General features: G+C 35.0%; 1 protein-coding gene across 2 annotated transcripts in view; it reads left to right on the top strand.

Annotated features, from left to right (window-relative positions):
* ldah (lipid droplet associated hydrolase) overlaps nt 1-11,867 on the top strand; it is a 110,849-nt gene extending 98,982 nt beyond the window's left edge. Inside the window, exons 7-8 of one of the 2 annotated variants that reach the window (XM_088909711.1) lie at nt 2,768-2,850; nt 9,673-11,867. In XM_088909711.1, coding sequence (XP_088765837.1) covers nt 2,768-2,850; nt 9,673-9,864 — 275 coding nt within the window. In that variant the 3' untranslated portion in view covers nt 9,865-11,867. Of the gene's footprint in view, nt 1-2,767; nt 2,851-9,290; nt 9,329-9,672 lie in introns of those variants that run through there. The other variant, XM_088909712.1, reaches the window with a different exon arrangement.
* The last annotated feature ends 237 nt before the right edge of the window (nt 11,868-12,104 follow it).

Below are 12,104 nucleotides of genomic sequence, written 5' to 3'. Positions count from 1 at the left end.
TTCCCTGTGTAGATGACATATTTGTCCTGACAAGGTGCAGTTTACCCAATACTCTTGTCTGTGTCTTTAGAGGAAGCCTAGCTCAAAACCTTTTAGAAAAATAAAAAGACAGGTGAAATCTTTTATGGACATCATTGGATTTTGTTTTATATTGAAGACAGGATTTACAAATATACATTTGACTCATTATTGGCATTTTCCTCTTTAATACTTTTCTTAGTATTGCACTGTTGGTTAATGTAGGTAACATATTTAAAGGGAGCAACTCCATTTACAGAAATGTAATAAATGAACTAAAAAACAATAGTTTTTTTTTAAATATTAGATAGATGTTGAATTAAAATGTTTGGAAATATCTTTAGATACTTCACAGAAGATGTGTTTCTTAATATCCGAATGATAAACATACAAGGTGGATATTTTTATTAGATCGGTATTAGGAATTGCCTGAAGCTACATTTGTATTAATTTTACTTTAAAAGTCTGCTTTCATGAAAAAATATGTTTAACTTCATATGAAAAATCATAAAATGCCATGGAGACATGATAATTTAAATCACAGATGCAGCAATACCTTTGACAATATAGAGTTTGCTTAAAACACAAGTGAAGAAGGCCTAGAAAGCACAGAGATGCTCTTATGATATAATTCACATGAAAGAAGAGGAAAGCCACCAGGAATAAGGTTTATTGGCAGAGGAAAGATTGCAGATGGAATTTTGGACCAATGGGTATTGTAGAAAGTGAGCATAATTTAAATACAGCAGACAGAAATACAGGAGGCTGTTGTTCTGAATAATAGAATTTCACATTATTTGAATAAAAGAAATTCTTACAGAAGCTTTAACTCTCTTGGGCTGTCATTGCTATATATAATGTCTTACAGAGTAGTATCATATGGCAGTCCAAAACTGCTTTTGTCTTAAATGAAAAAAAAATCCCAAGATCTACATGTCATGTCTGAGAATTATAACAGCTGCGTTTTTGCATGTGTGTGTGTGCACGTTTGTGGGTCACAGATTTCTTCTATGAGACTTCCGGAAGTGTATTTAAACCTAGATTTACATTAAATTTCACTAAGATTAACAAGAAAATACTTTCTCTATCATTTACAATCACAATCCAGCAGAATGGTAGTTAGTAGTTCAAAAAATTAAATGAAAACAGGCATTTTATTTGATTTTTATTTTATTATAGGCTTTGATTTGTAGCTGGCTACAACTGTTGATTGAAGCAGAGTTATTATGGGGTCTAAAATGACTACTATTAAGGTTTCATATTATTCAATCAAGTTTAACTGTGTTTTCTTCCTCTTTTAACTCAAGACCAGGCATCTACAGACTCTTTGAAAGCTTAGCTCAAGGAAGCTCAGTTTCACTCTGTTGGGATGAAATTTAAATTACTGTTTCATTAGACAGAGGATAAACAGATATGCATTTGTCCTACGTCTCTGAGTGGTAATATAATATAATTTTTTTATTTAATTTAAGGATAGATATATTTTTGTAACATATGTGGCTCACATCTGTTAATCAGCTCCTTTTGATTTCACTGCCTTGCTATCACCCCAGTCTTACACAATACAAGTATTCAGGGACTTCATTTTGCTCCTGTCACTAATAGTTTCTCCTGTAAATCAGAGGAAATGTAGTTCTTGCTTTCTGACACCCATGGAAACTAATGCTGTCAGGTTCTGTGGTATATACAAAGTACATTTAATGCTATTTAAAAGGAAAAACTAAATTATTTTAAGGAAAACTGTGATATCTGAAAGCTGAAACAAACTGAGTGCCTTGTTCCATATTTAACTGCTTTGCTCTCATTTCAAAAAAGAAATCCTGTATTTCACTGCTTAAGACACAAGCCAATAAAGTATATAGATTCAGATTCCTTTTAAAATATCATACTCGAGCTAACATTAAACCTCTAGCTATCTTGTAACAGACCCAATTAGGTGGAAATTTGAGAAAGCCAGGGAACCCAAATCCATAATGGAATGGAAATGAAGGATCTGTATGAAGAGTTTTGAGGAAATGAGGGTTCAGGCAGGATATTAATTCAGTTCTTGTATAATAAGTTGGTACCATGAGATGAGGTTGCCATTGTCTCAAGGTCAAGTCATTTTCTTTTGTTAATCATTTTTATTAGCCAATGAATCTTTAGATAAAAAGGGGTCTTTTCACGTCTTTAGACAGTTAGTTGATTGATTGAAATAGATAGAAATACTGTATTTATTTTTATGCAATTTCATTTCATTTAATGCAGGTATTTATATGTTGCATATACGGTATTAAGGCTTTGCAACAAAATGTAGATGCAGTGTTGGCCCAAAAGTACTGGTTGTAACAAAATAAATAATAAATAATTTTGTTTTTTAAAAACACCTTAAAAATCAGTGTCGCTCTGAGCCCTGTCTTTTATGTGCCCTGTTAGTATAAAAAGTTAGTATAGTCATTTATGAGACAGGTAACTTACAATATGCTCAGTAATTCAGTGCCTACTGATAAGATTCTGACTCTCCTTGGGAACAATCAACCATCTTTACACATTTTTTATGTTGTGTTGTAACAAAAACAATAAATAAGTAGCTCATCTAAGCACAAAGTACTGAAACCTCACTTCAAGAACAGTTTTAAAAAGACGGAAGATTTTAGCCTCTTAAGAAAATATACTGTAACTATGCCCCCCACTACTCCCTTTAACAATGCAATATTCAGGATAGATGTTTTTCATTGGAAAAATACAATGTACTTCTTTGTCTTGCCAGCAAACGCCATGTATATGGGAAGCCAAGAAATGGTACAAGTTTTGGACAGAGATAATTCAACCATAAAACAACATTTGGACAAGGTAAGAAATAAAATGTTTAGTTCTTACTTAATGTACATGTACTTAAATCCATCACTTATTGTTATCTGTTTAGTTTCATATCATTAAATGAAGAGATATTGTACCAGTTTAAAGCTGTCTTTGCAGTTATGCAAGTTCTGTGTGATGCATAATGTTTCTTTCTATATTTCTTTGTTTTTTCAAAGCTATTTGCTTCATTAGCCAAAGGTGTAGTGTAGGTGTAGTCTGCTATTTATAACTGTCCTACCAATAGCAACACTATTTAAATCTCATTTAAGTTAAGATTGACTTCCTGTAGACCATAATCTCATCTCTAGTTACTGCATCATTGTTCTTGTGATGCGAAAACTGATGCTTTATCATTAATCCTTGATTTTTGCTTGATAAATACAAAAAATGGGTTTCTCTTCCCCTTTAGTAATTGTGGTTTTATTAGGGATGGGAGGGGTGCTGTCTTTGGCTGTAACTCTTTACAAAGGTCAAAAGGTTAATTTTCTTGGTAACCTTTTGAATAGAAGTGATTCAGATATGCTGGTGATAGCACAGGAGCACCCAGCCATTAAATAGCTTACAGCTTAATTCAGCAAAGAACCCAGGGCTAGCGTTTTAATGGTCTGTTGTTTGTTAACCAGTTCCCTAGTTCATTGAAAGCCAGCGTAGAGGAAGTTGTCTGAGTCACTGCCACTTGAACTATGACTCTGTGAACAGACAGGTGACAGCTGAGAAGGTGTAGGAATAGTTCCGGACAATAAAGTGTTTTATCCTTAGTATAAATGACTTTCCTGTTTTCCTTCCCATATTCTTTCATCTACCCATTCCATGCACTTTTCATTAGGCACAAAAATGTGCCTAATGGACACACTGATATTCAAAATAAGCACAAGGCACAGTTCGTGGACTACTAATTTCTACTAATACTAATGTATTCTTGTGCATCAGGTTTGTTGGCCAATTTTTTGTTCCAAAATTCAGTATTCAGGGTTTATTTCCTTTTCTGCATTGTAGAGTATATACATGTACATAAGTATGAGTAGTATACTCATACAGGCTATGTGACAAGTGCTTTGTGGGGCAGGAAATCTAAAGAAAACAGCTGGATACACACTGGCATCTTCATGATACAGAGTATGAAAAAATTAAAAATTGACGTTGCCTGCATTCATGGTCAGGCTGCAATGAAGAATGGAGAAGAGGTGACTCAGATTTGCCAGACTGCATCTGAATGTCAAGTGGAGCCATGTTGAGAAAACACTTATTTCCACTATAAAATATGATGGCGGTTTAACATCATTTGAGGTTATTTTGCATCTACCTGTGCTGGAAATGTGAGCGACACATATCAGGACATTTTGGCCAAGTACCTGGTTCCCTCTGCCATGAACAGGGCAAAATGGGCAATTCCATAAGAAAATAAGAATATAAGAAAGGCTAGAAATGAGAGGAAATCATTCATCCCATCTAGCTCACTTGGTTGTTAATAATTGATCTAAGGATGTCATTCAGCCATTTCTTGAAAGAAGTCAGGGTATTGACTTTAACAACATGCCTGGATAGGCTTGTTCCATACTCCCACAAGCCTTTCAGTAAAGACGGGCCTCCCTAATTAATGTTAACGAAAATACATTTTCGCATAGTTTTCACTTGGGCCCTGTTTCGCTTCATCCTGAAGAAGTCCGCTAGGTAGATTTTGAAAACTTGTATGATGTCCCAGGCAATCTTCTCTATTCAAGACTAAAAAGGATCAGTTCCATCAGCCAGAGCATTCCCTTCAGCCCTGGAAATAATCTGGTTGCTCTTCTCTGGACTTATTCTAGAGCAGCATTTTCTTTGAAAATTGTACATAATATTGTTATTGAGGTATTACTTGCTCATTGTACAATTTTAACACCACATCCCTTGATTTACATTCTATGCTTTTAACTGTATATACAAACATTTTGTTAGCCTTTTTGTTTCTCCACATTTTATAGAAGATGCAAATTATTTACGAACACCTACGTTTTTTTCATAGGTTTTTTCTTCTGTAGCTCATTGCTTCCCATTTTGTATTTATAATTTATATTTTTTTACATGCATTCAAAACTTTGCACTAGTCTACATTAAACATCATCTGCCGTGTGGTTGCCCAGTCTTGCATTTTATGTAAATCTATTTGATTTGGATTTGTAGCTTCTGCAGTGTTTACTAATCCTCATAATGCGGTATCATTTGCAAACCTGGCTGGTTTACTAACCATACCAGAATCTAGATTATTGATAAATACCAATAGTACAAATCCCTTTGGTACTCCTCCAATTTATCGTAACTCAATTTGTCCTTTCACTCCTTATCTGAAATAAAATCTAATAAAAAACTTTTTTATTACATGAATCTAAATTCTCGCCCTTGTGTTTCTCTGAATGTCTGCTGTCTACAGGTTGCGAATTAAACTTTTAAGAGGAGTTTTATCAAAAGCCTGAAAATCTAAATCTACTGTATTGCTGATGATTCTGAAAATCTAATTACACCACATCATATGCCCTGTGTGCACTCTTATTACTTATTCAAAGAACTATAACAAGTTGGTCATGCAAGACCTACCTTTCCTAAATACATTTTGACTGTTCTCTAGGATATTGTTTTCATACAGGTAATCCTCTTGTTTAGCTTCACTGTTTCCATAACTTTATGTGCATATTTTCATCCATAGAAGCCAATTCTATTTAAAAATCCCAGACTGAAAATGATCCAAACCATTCAAATTGGTTGACTAGCTACCTCAATTCAATCAAACATTTGTGGTTCAAACCTGGGAACACAGTTCACAAATGGAAATTTAAAGAGACTGAAAGATCTGGAGTAGTTCTGTCTGGGGAATGGTGAAATATACCACTGCTACAGACTCATAGCACACTACAGGAGGGGTTTTGTGAGTGTGATTCAGCTGAAACAGGGTTTGCAAAATACTAACTACAAGAGTGTGAGTAATTGTGACCCTCATGTTTCCTGGAGTTAAATTAATGATTTTTGGTAAATATGACTTTCCTATTTGCAATGCTGTTAAGTCTACGTTATGACATTTTTTTCAGCAGGACACACAATCCTATCCATAAATGTTTTTGGAGGGCATTATAAGTCTCACTCCTCACTATATGACAATTTTCTATTTCTATTAAGTCATAACAGTGTTAGTGTCAATGTGTGCACATGCAGAAATAATCATGTATGCAGTAATTTAAAAGAGATGATCAGAGGTCCTTTATTACAAACAGTTTGTGGCTGCTGCAGCTTACTACTCCCTAAACATGAGATATTTACACTTGGTAATATTCACCTTGATAATGGGCCCTAAACATCAGGCTGATTCTGAGACTTTGGTGCTTCCCTTTGTGTGGCTTTTACTCTGCATTACGAATGGAGCTTATTGAGGAAAGAATGCAGATCACATTTCACACAGACGAGCTCGTTCTAATGCTGACATGAAGCAGAGCACAGCGCACTGTGTGTTAAGCATGAGGGTATGTGGAGTTTATCTCTCACCATTTAAAAAGGTGATATCATTTCATTTTTAAAGTTTATCTTCTCTAAAACTCTGACCTTAGCTAACCTCATCCTTCATAATGTAACCTTGTAGAGGCTGTGCAAAAAAAAAACAGCAACACACCAATTAATATTGAATTTCAGGTTGTTTGACTTAGTTGAAATTTTTGACTATAGCTGTAGTATTGGTGATGTAATGCAGTGTATTTACATATTTACATATTTTGTGTCTTGTATAGTCTGAATGTAACTTTTATTATCGCACCATAATTAACTTGATGACAAGCTGGCTGCTGTGAGACTTTTTATTCCCTCCTTAGTGAGATGAGAGTGAGCTTTTCCCAGACTCCTGATTGTACTGCCCAGGAATGTTTGTCTTTTCGTGTCAGGAAGGCTGTGTTTTTGGGCCCAGCTAAAATGGTTTTGCAGCTAAAAAGTCAAATACACACTTATGACTTCAATGGAAAGGCCCATGTTTCTCTTGCATGTTGAAAATTAAAAATCTGTTTAATTGTGAATCTTGAATACCACATTTATTTTAATTGTATTCTATTGTGGAATTTCTACGTTTTTAGTTTTCTTGCCGCCTTCCTCCCCAACACTTTTTACTTATAGACCTATCTGACATTTTTGTAGAAGCCCCGGCTTCTTTCAAGAAATAGCCTAGATGAGGTGCTTCAGTCTGGACACCGAGGGTCGTGGGACAAGCTACAGTACCCAGCCCTGTTGTTGAAAACCGATACCTTGGCTTCTTTCAAGAAACAGCTGGATGCGATGCTTGGATCAATTAGCTACTGACTACCAAACAGTCTAGAGTGGGCCAAACTCCTCTTGATTAGAGCTGTTTTTTTATGTACTTATGAATGATGCTGTTCTCACTGCTAACATAGCAGTTCACATAGCTAAGCTAAGCTCCAGGCTATCCAACACCAATGGCACTTCAGCACTCTGGGAACCCTTGGCACCAACCTGTAATGACATAGCTCACACTCAAGCTGACAGTGTCATGTCTGTAGCATTTAGTATGCATCCAGGATGTCTCTGACAATTACATCAGCATAGGGCATTGGGAACTGTCTATTCCCTACATGAAAAGGCTACGTAAAAAGGGCACTTACAGCAATTAACTATCACAAAAGATGCAAATTAAGTTTTGTTTCTGACTGAGGAGTGAAGTTATGAAATTGTTATCGAACATAAACAGGCTGTCCACTCTGTGATGGATGCATGCAGTGACATTCTTCTGTTTGAGACAAAATAGAACAAGAGGCACTTCCACAGCCAGTATACAAAAGGAAGAAATCCTGGGGAAGACTGGCTTGGCTGATTTAGTTTAATAAAATATAGGCCTTAGCCTCAGTGCATGTCTAATCTGATGGCCTTCATAGTCTGATTGGATGACCCCAGCTCGCTTAACTGCCATTCCTAGCATTTAGTCTGAGATTTTTCCCGTGACCAGTCAAAACTCATATAGAATCAAAGTACCCAGTTTACAGCAGAAGAGCCACTTACAGCCTCTTTACTCTATTCAAGAACTTACATATAACAACTCATAATACAATCACCCAAAAGAGACTCAACAGCTCTGATGATTTTGTCCTTATAATATGGATAATCATGCCCCTGTTTTTTCCAAACTGCCATCATTGAAAAAAAATCTTCAAATGCATTGACAAGTAAATATAAGCAGCAGATTTAATTTAATTAGTAACTGAATTTGGTTTTCCATTTCTGCCAGCAATTTTTCTGAATATGACCTCATTATTGTGAAGATTTAGTGAAATGTTTCACTTCAGAGCTGCTTACACTGCATTTAAAGAACATTCTTGTTAAATTCAAATCTTAATTTTTCATTTTCTCTCTGTTATCTGATAACAAGTAGGAGCATATGGCTTTTTGAATTCCCTTCATTATATATTGAATGATTAGGCAGGATTTTTCTTTTATTTGCCTTGCTATTTAAAAAAACGGCCCCAAAAGGTTTTTCAGTAGCCTATTAATTTGATTTTTCTGAACCACCCTGAAATGGGGATAAAATGAGTTCTTTCGATTTTGGAGGTAATTGGCATTTCTGATTATGTCCCATTGCTGGGCACTCTGGGAAAGTCCCACCCATACATGATTCTATCATTTTAGCCAGAAGGCTAAATTAAGTTAAGGGGCTTAGTGAATGAAGCAGAGCAGTGGGGTATAATTGGAAAACATTCTTTGGGCACTGTGAAGTCTGTCTAACACAAGTGACAAGAAATCAGAGCAAGAGATATTCCAACTCCTGCATGTACTACCTTATACATGCAACATATGCATGTTTGTTGAAAATGGGCTTTCACACATCCTGAGAGTCCAGTGCAATTTCAAGAAAATGCATTTTCATTTTTATATTATTTCATGATTTCAGCAGACACCTGAACAGAATTTTATCTTGCTCTAGGACAGTGTGTTTGGAAAGAAGATATGTGTTCATATGTAGGATTGGGGGGAATTTTTATGGTTCTGTTTTCACTGTTGTGGTCCTCTAAAAACCCTGATCAGGTACAGTATGCTGATGTTTTAGTTCATGTTATGAGATTATTTAAATGTGCTACTGCAAATACAAAAGTTGTTCAAACCAGGAGGATATAATGCAATTAGCTATGTATCTAATGCATTTGGTGCATTTCTGTAACAGATTCCATCTTTTATCTCATATGTTTTTGCTGGACACCTCTGTTCTTGATTACTTTATTTTCATTTTCATTTTATTTTCATTTTTACTTCCTCACACACTACTGAGGTCCCAACATTTCCTCACCTCTATAAATGACACAAAGCACAAAGGCATGCAATTGGGAGGGTGAGGTTGATGTATCAGTGGTGAGTGCTTGTTGACTTTGGCTAAGAACCCATAAGTAGAGCTAAATAAGCTTTTTCTGTCTCCCCAGCTGGTAATGGTGAACTGCTGAGCTTGATTGGTTTCACTTGAATGAGACGTACCAGCAGCTGACAGGTGCCCGTTGGACGTCAGGGAGTTCCAGTTAACCTTTTGTTTAGTGACATTAGGACATAAAAAGGCTACAGATAACAGACCATTCAGCCTATCTAGCTCATTTGGTAGACATTTAGGTAGCTTGGTTCAAACTTGTCCATACAATTGCTTTACTTGTGTGAGATGCAGGAAAAAAGAATACAAATTAAATTCTACTGTGGGGAGAAAAACAGGCCTCACTGAATTTGCACTTATCTGTCATTTATGTGATGAACTTGTGAAACAGACAATTACTGTATATCTTTGTTCATTACCAAATGTTTTTTTTTCTGTCCTAGCTCATATTTTACTATGGTGCAAATGACCACTGGTGCCCAGTACAGTATTATGAAGACATAAAGAAAGATTTCCCAGAAGGCAACATTCAACTTTGTGAGAAAGGGATTCGACATGCCTTTGTGTTGGATGCTAGCAAAGACGTGGCTTCAATGATCACTGAATGGATTCGTACTGACCTGGAAAACCTGTAGCTTTGCAGAAACTTGCCTTCACAGAAGAATCGCCCATTTACAGCATTTGTATTTAATCTGCAAAACCAAGGTCTCTTAACCTGAAGTACAAAACATTGTCAGTGTAGAAGCTTTCACAACTACTCAAACATGTTTTTTGTTTCGCTCAAGATACATTGACCTGTTGTAGATTTTGTGAAGATTTTTGTATAATTTAAAAAAAAATTGGAGTGGGTTCCAATATAGTTTAGACTCTATATCTGGTAATAAATGACAAATATAAATATATGTATGTATAAATGTGCAATCTGGTATAAATTGTATGTCATGATTCTATTACAAGGTATATATTTTAAATGTGTTGTTGTTGTTTAATTGGTTTATTCAAATTTAAATGTACTGTAACTGTGTATTCCATGTACTGTACATTATAATACCAGTATAACAGCTCTCCATCGATGTCAGATGATAGACATGATAAATATTAATTTATGTGTGTTAATCTAAATATCCATCATCACTGTACATTGGTTTTATTTCAAAATGCAAGGTCCAAACATTTGTAGTGTATCATTTGGATAATGTAATTTGTGTAAGTTATTGTGATTTAATATATGTAAAAAGAAGAATGACGCAGATTAAATGCCAACCTATTTTACTGGTTTTCAGTCCTGTGAAAAGCAGCCCTGATTTATTATCTGTACCATAGACAGGAAATTAGTTAAGTATGCTTTTTGTGTATGCAGCCTTTTGTTTTGCATCATGTTTGGTCTGAACTTTCTGAAGGTTTGCTGAAAAATGTGTCTTTACATTCTCAAATCCTATTAATATAGAATATTTTTCCCATTTTATTTTGTTTTGCCTGTATTGCATGAAATGGCCTTTAAAAACAAAGGTTTGCAGGAATCCCTGACATAAAAAATCTAGATGAATGATAGACAACTGATTCATTGCTCTCATATATATTCACAGTTTACATTAGGTATCACATAAAAAGATTATATCATTACATGTCGATTGTAGCAGTGCAATTTCATTGTGTTTGAAATCTCTTATGTTAAGCAAATCCTGCTGTACAAAACGTTCTCCTTTTAAAATGAGAATTTCCTGAAGAAATCATTCAAAGAAAAGTACAGTAGCACTTTTTCCATCTAAAACCTGTAAAATATATATATATATTTTTAAACTTAAGCTTCTTCTGCAGAACACCATTGATATAGTATGTGCATTTTCAATGTTGAAGGTGCACCTGAGGGAGAATATGTGCATTTGCATGTTAGTATTTTCAGTTTTACAGACATCATTGAAAAGAGATATTGAGAAAATAGTCTGTGTACTGGTTTTACATGGTTCATATTCCCGTCTCTTTAGTTCAGGCATTTCAATGTGCTCCACACTGGTTACTGTGTTTGTGGTCGGCAACACAGATGTCTTTAGTGTTAACTTTGTACATCAAGATAAGCAAGAACAGGCTTCTTGTTTCAAGAAAGCACAATAGGCAAGAAAAAGCAAACTAAGACAAGGGACATGGATCAAAGCAATTATTATTTTAGTGCAGGTTGTAAATACTATAAATACAAATTGGGAAACAGTGAGCCAAATGAAGCCAACTTCCTACTTGATAAAATAGGTTTGGGTGTTAATATTGACTGAATGACCTTGTCTCACATACAGTATAACCCTTCTTTAGCTCTTTTTATGCTTATTCTTTTTACACTGCTGGAGAACAAAGTATGTTTGTTGAAAATATTGACTGCTGTTATGCTGAACATTACTTGAGGAATGGTAGGTAAAGTATTCATACTGTCTTCCTTAGGTGTTACTTTTACACAGTTTTGACCTTTGCTATGGAACCACATTGTTTTCAGATTTTATTCACAGCATCAGATTAATTAGGAAACTAATACTTAAAAATTAAATATGTAATATTGTATATATAATTGTATTATTATATGTGTTTAACCTTCAGATTAATCCCTACTGACATTTTTATCAGAATAATAAAGGTGGCTTTGCAATGTGAAGACAGTTTGCTTATATTATATTTGTCCAAAGTTTTAGATCCTTTTAAAGGCATTATGTTTCCCTTATCAAACGTCCTAAAGTTCAGGAAATCCAAGCCTGCTTACTTTTTCCCTGTCAGAAAAAATTGCAATTTTTTCCATTAAACACTTTAGTAGCAATAGAAAAGGACAAAAGTGCAGCCAAAGAACACAGACCAAGGTCAGTGAATTGCACCAATTCAGATACCAGAAGAGCCA

The sequence above is a fragment of the Atractosteus spatula genome, chromosome 2 (genome assembly GCF_055471065.1).
Source record: "Atractosteus spatula isolate fAtrSpa1 chromosome 2, fAtrSpa1.hap1, whole genome shotgun sequence".
In the NCBI taxonomy this organism is placed as follows: Eukaryota; Metazoa; Chordata; class Actinopteri; order Semionotiformes; family Lepisosteidae; genus Atractosteus; species Atractosteus spatula.
This window is presented reverse-complemented; position numbering and strand designations above follow the sequence as displayed.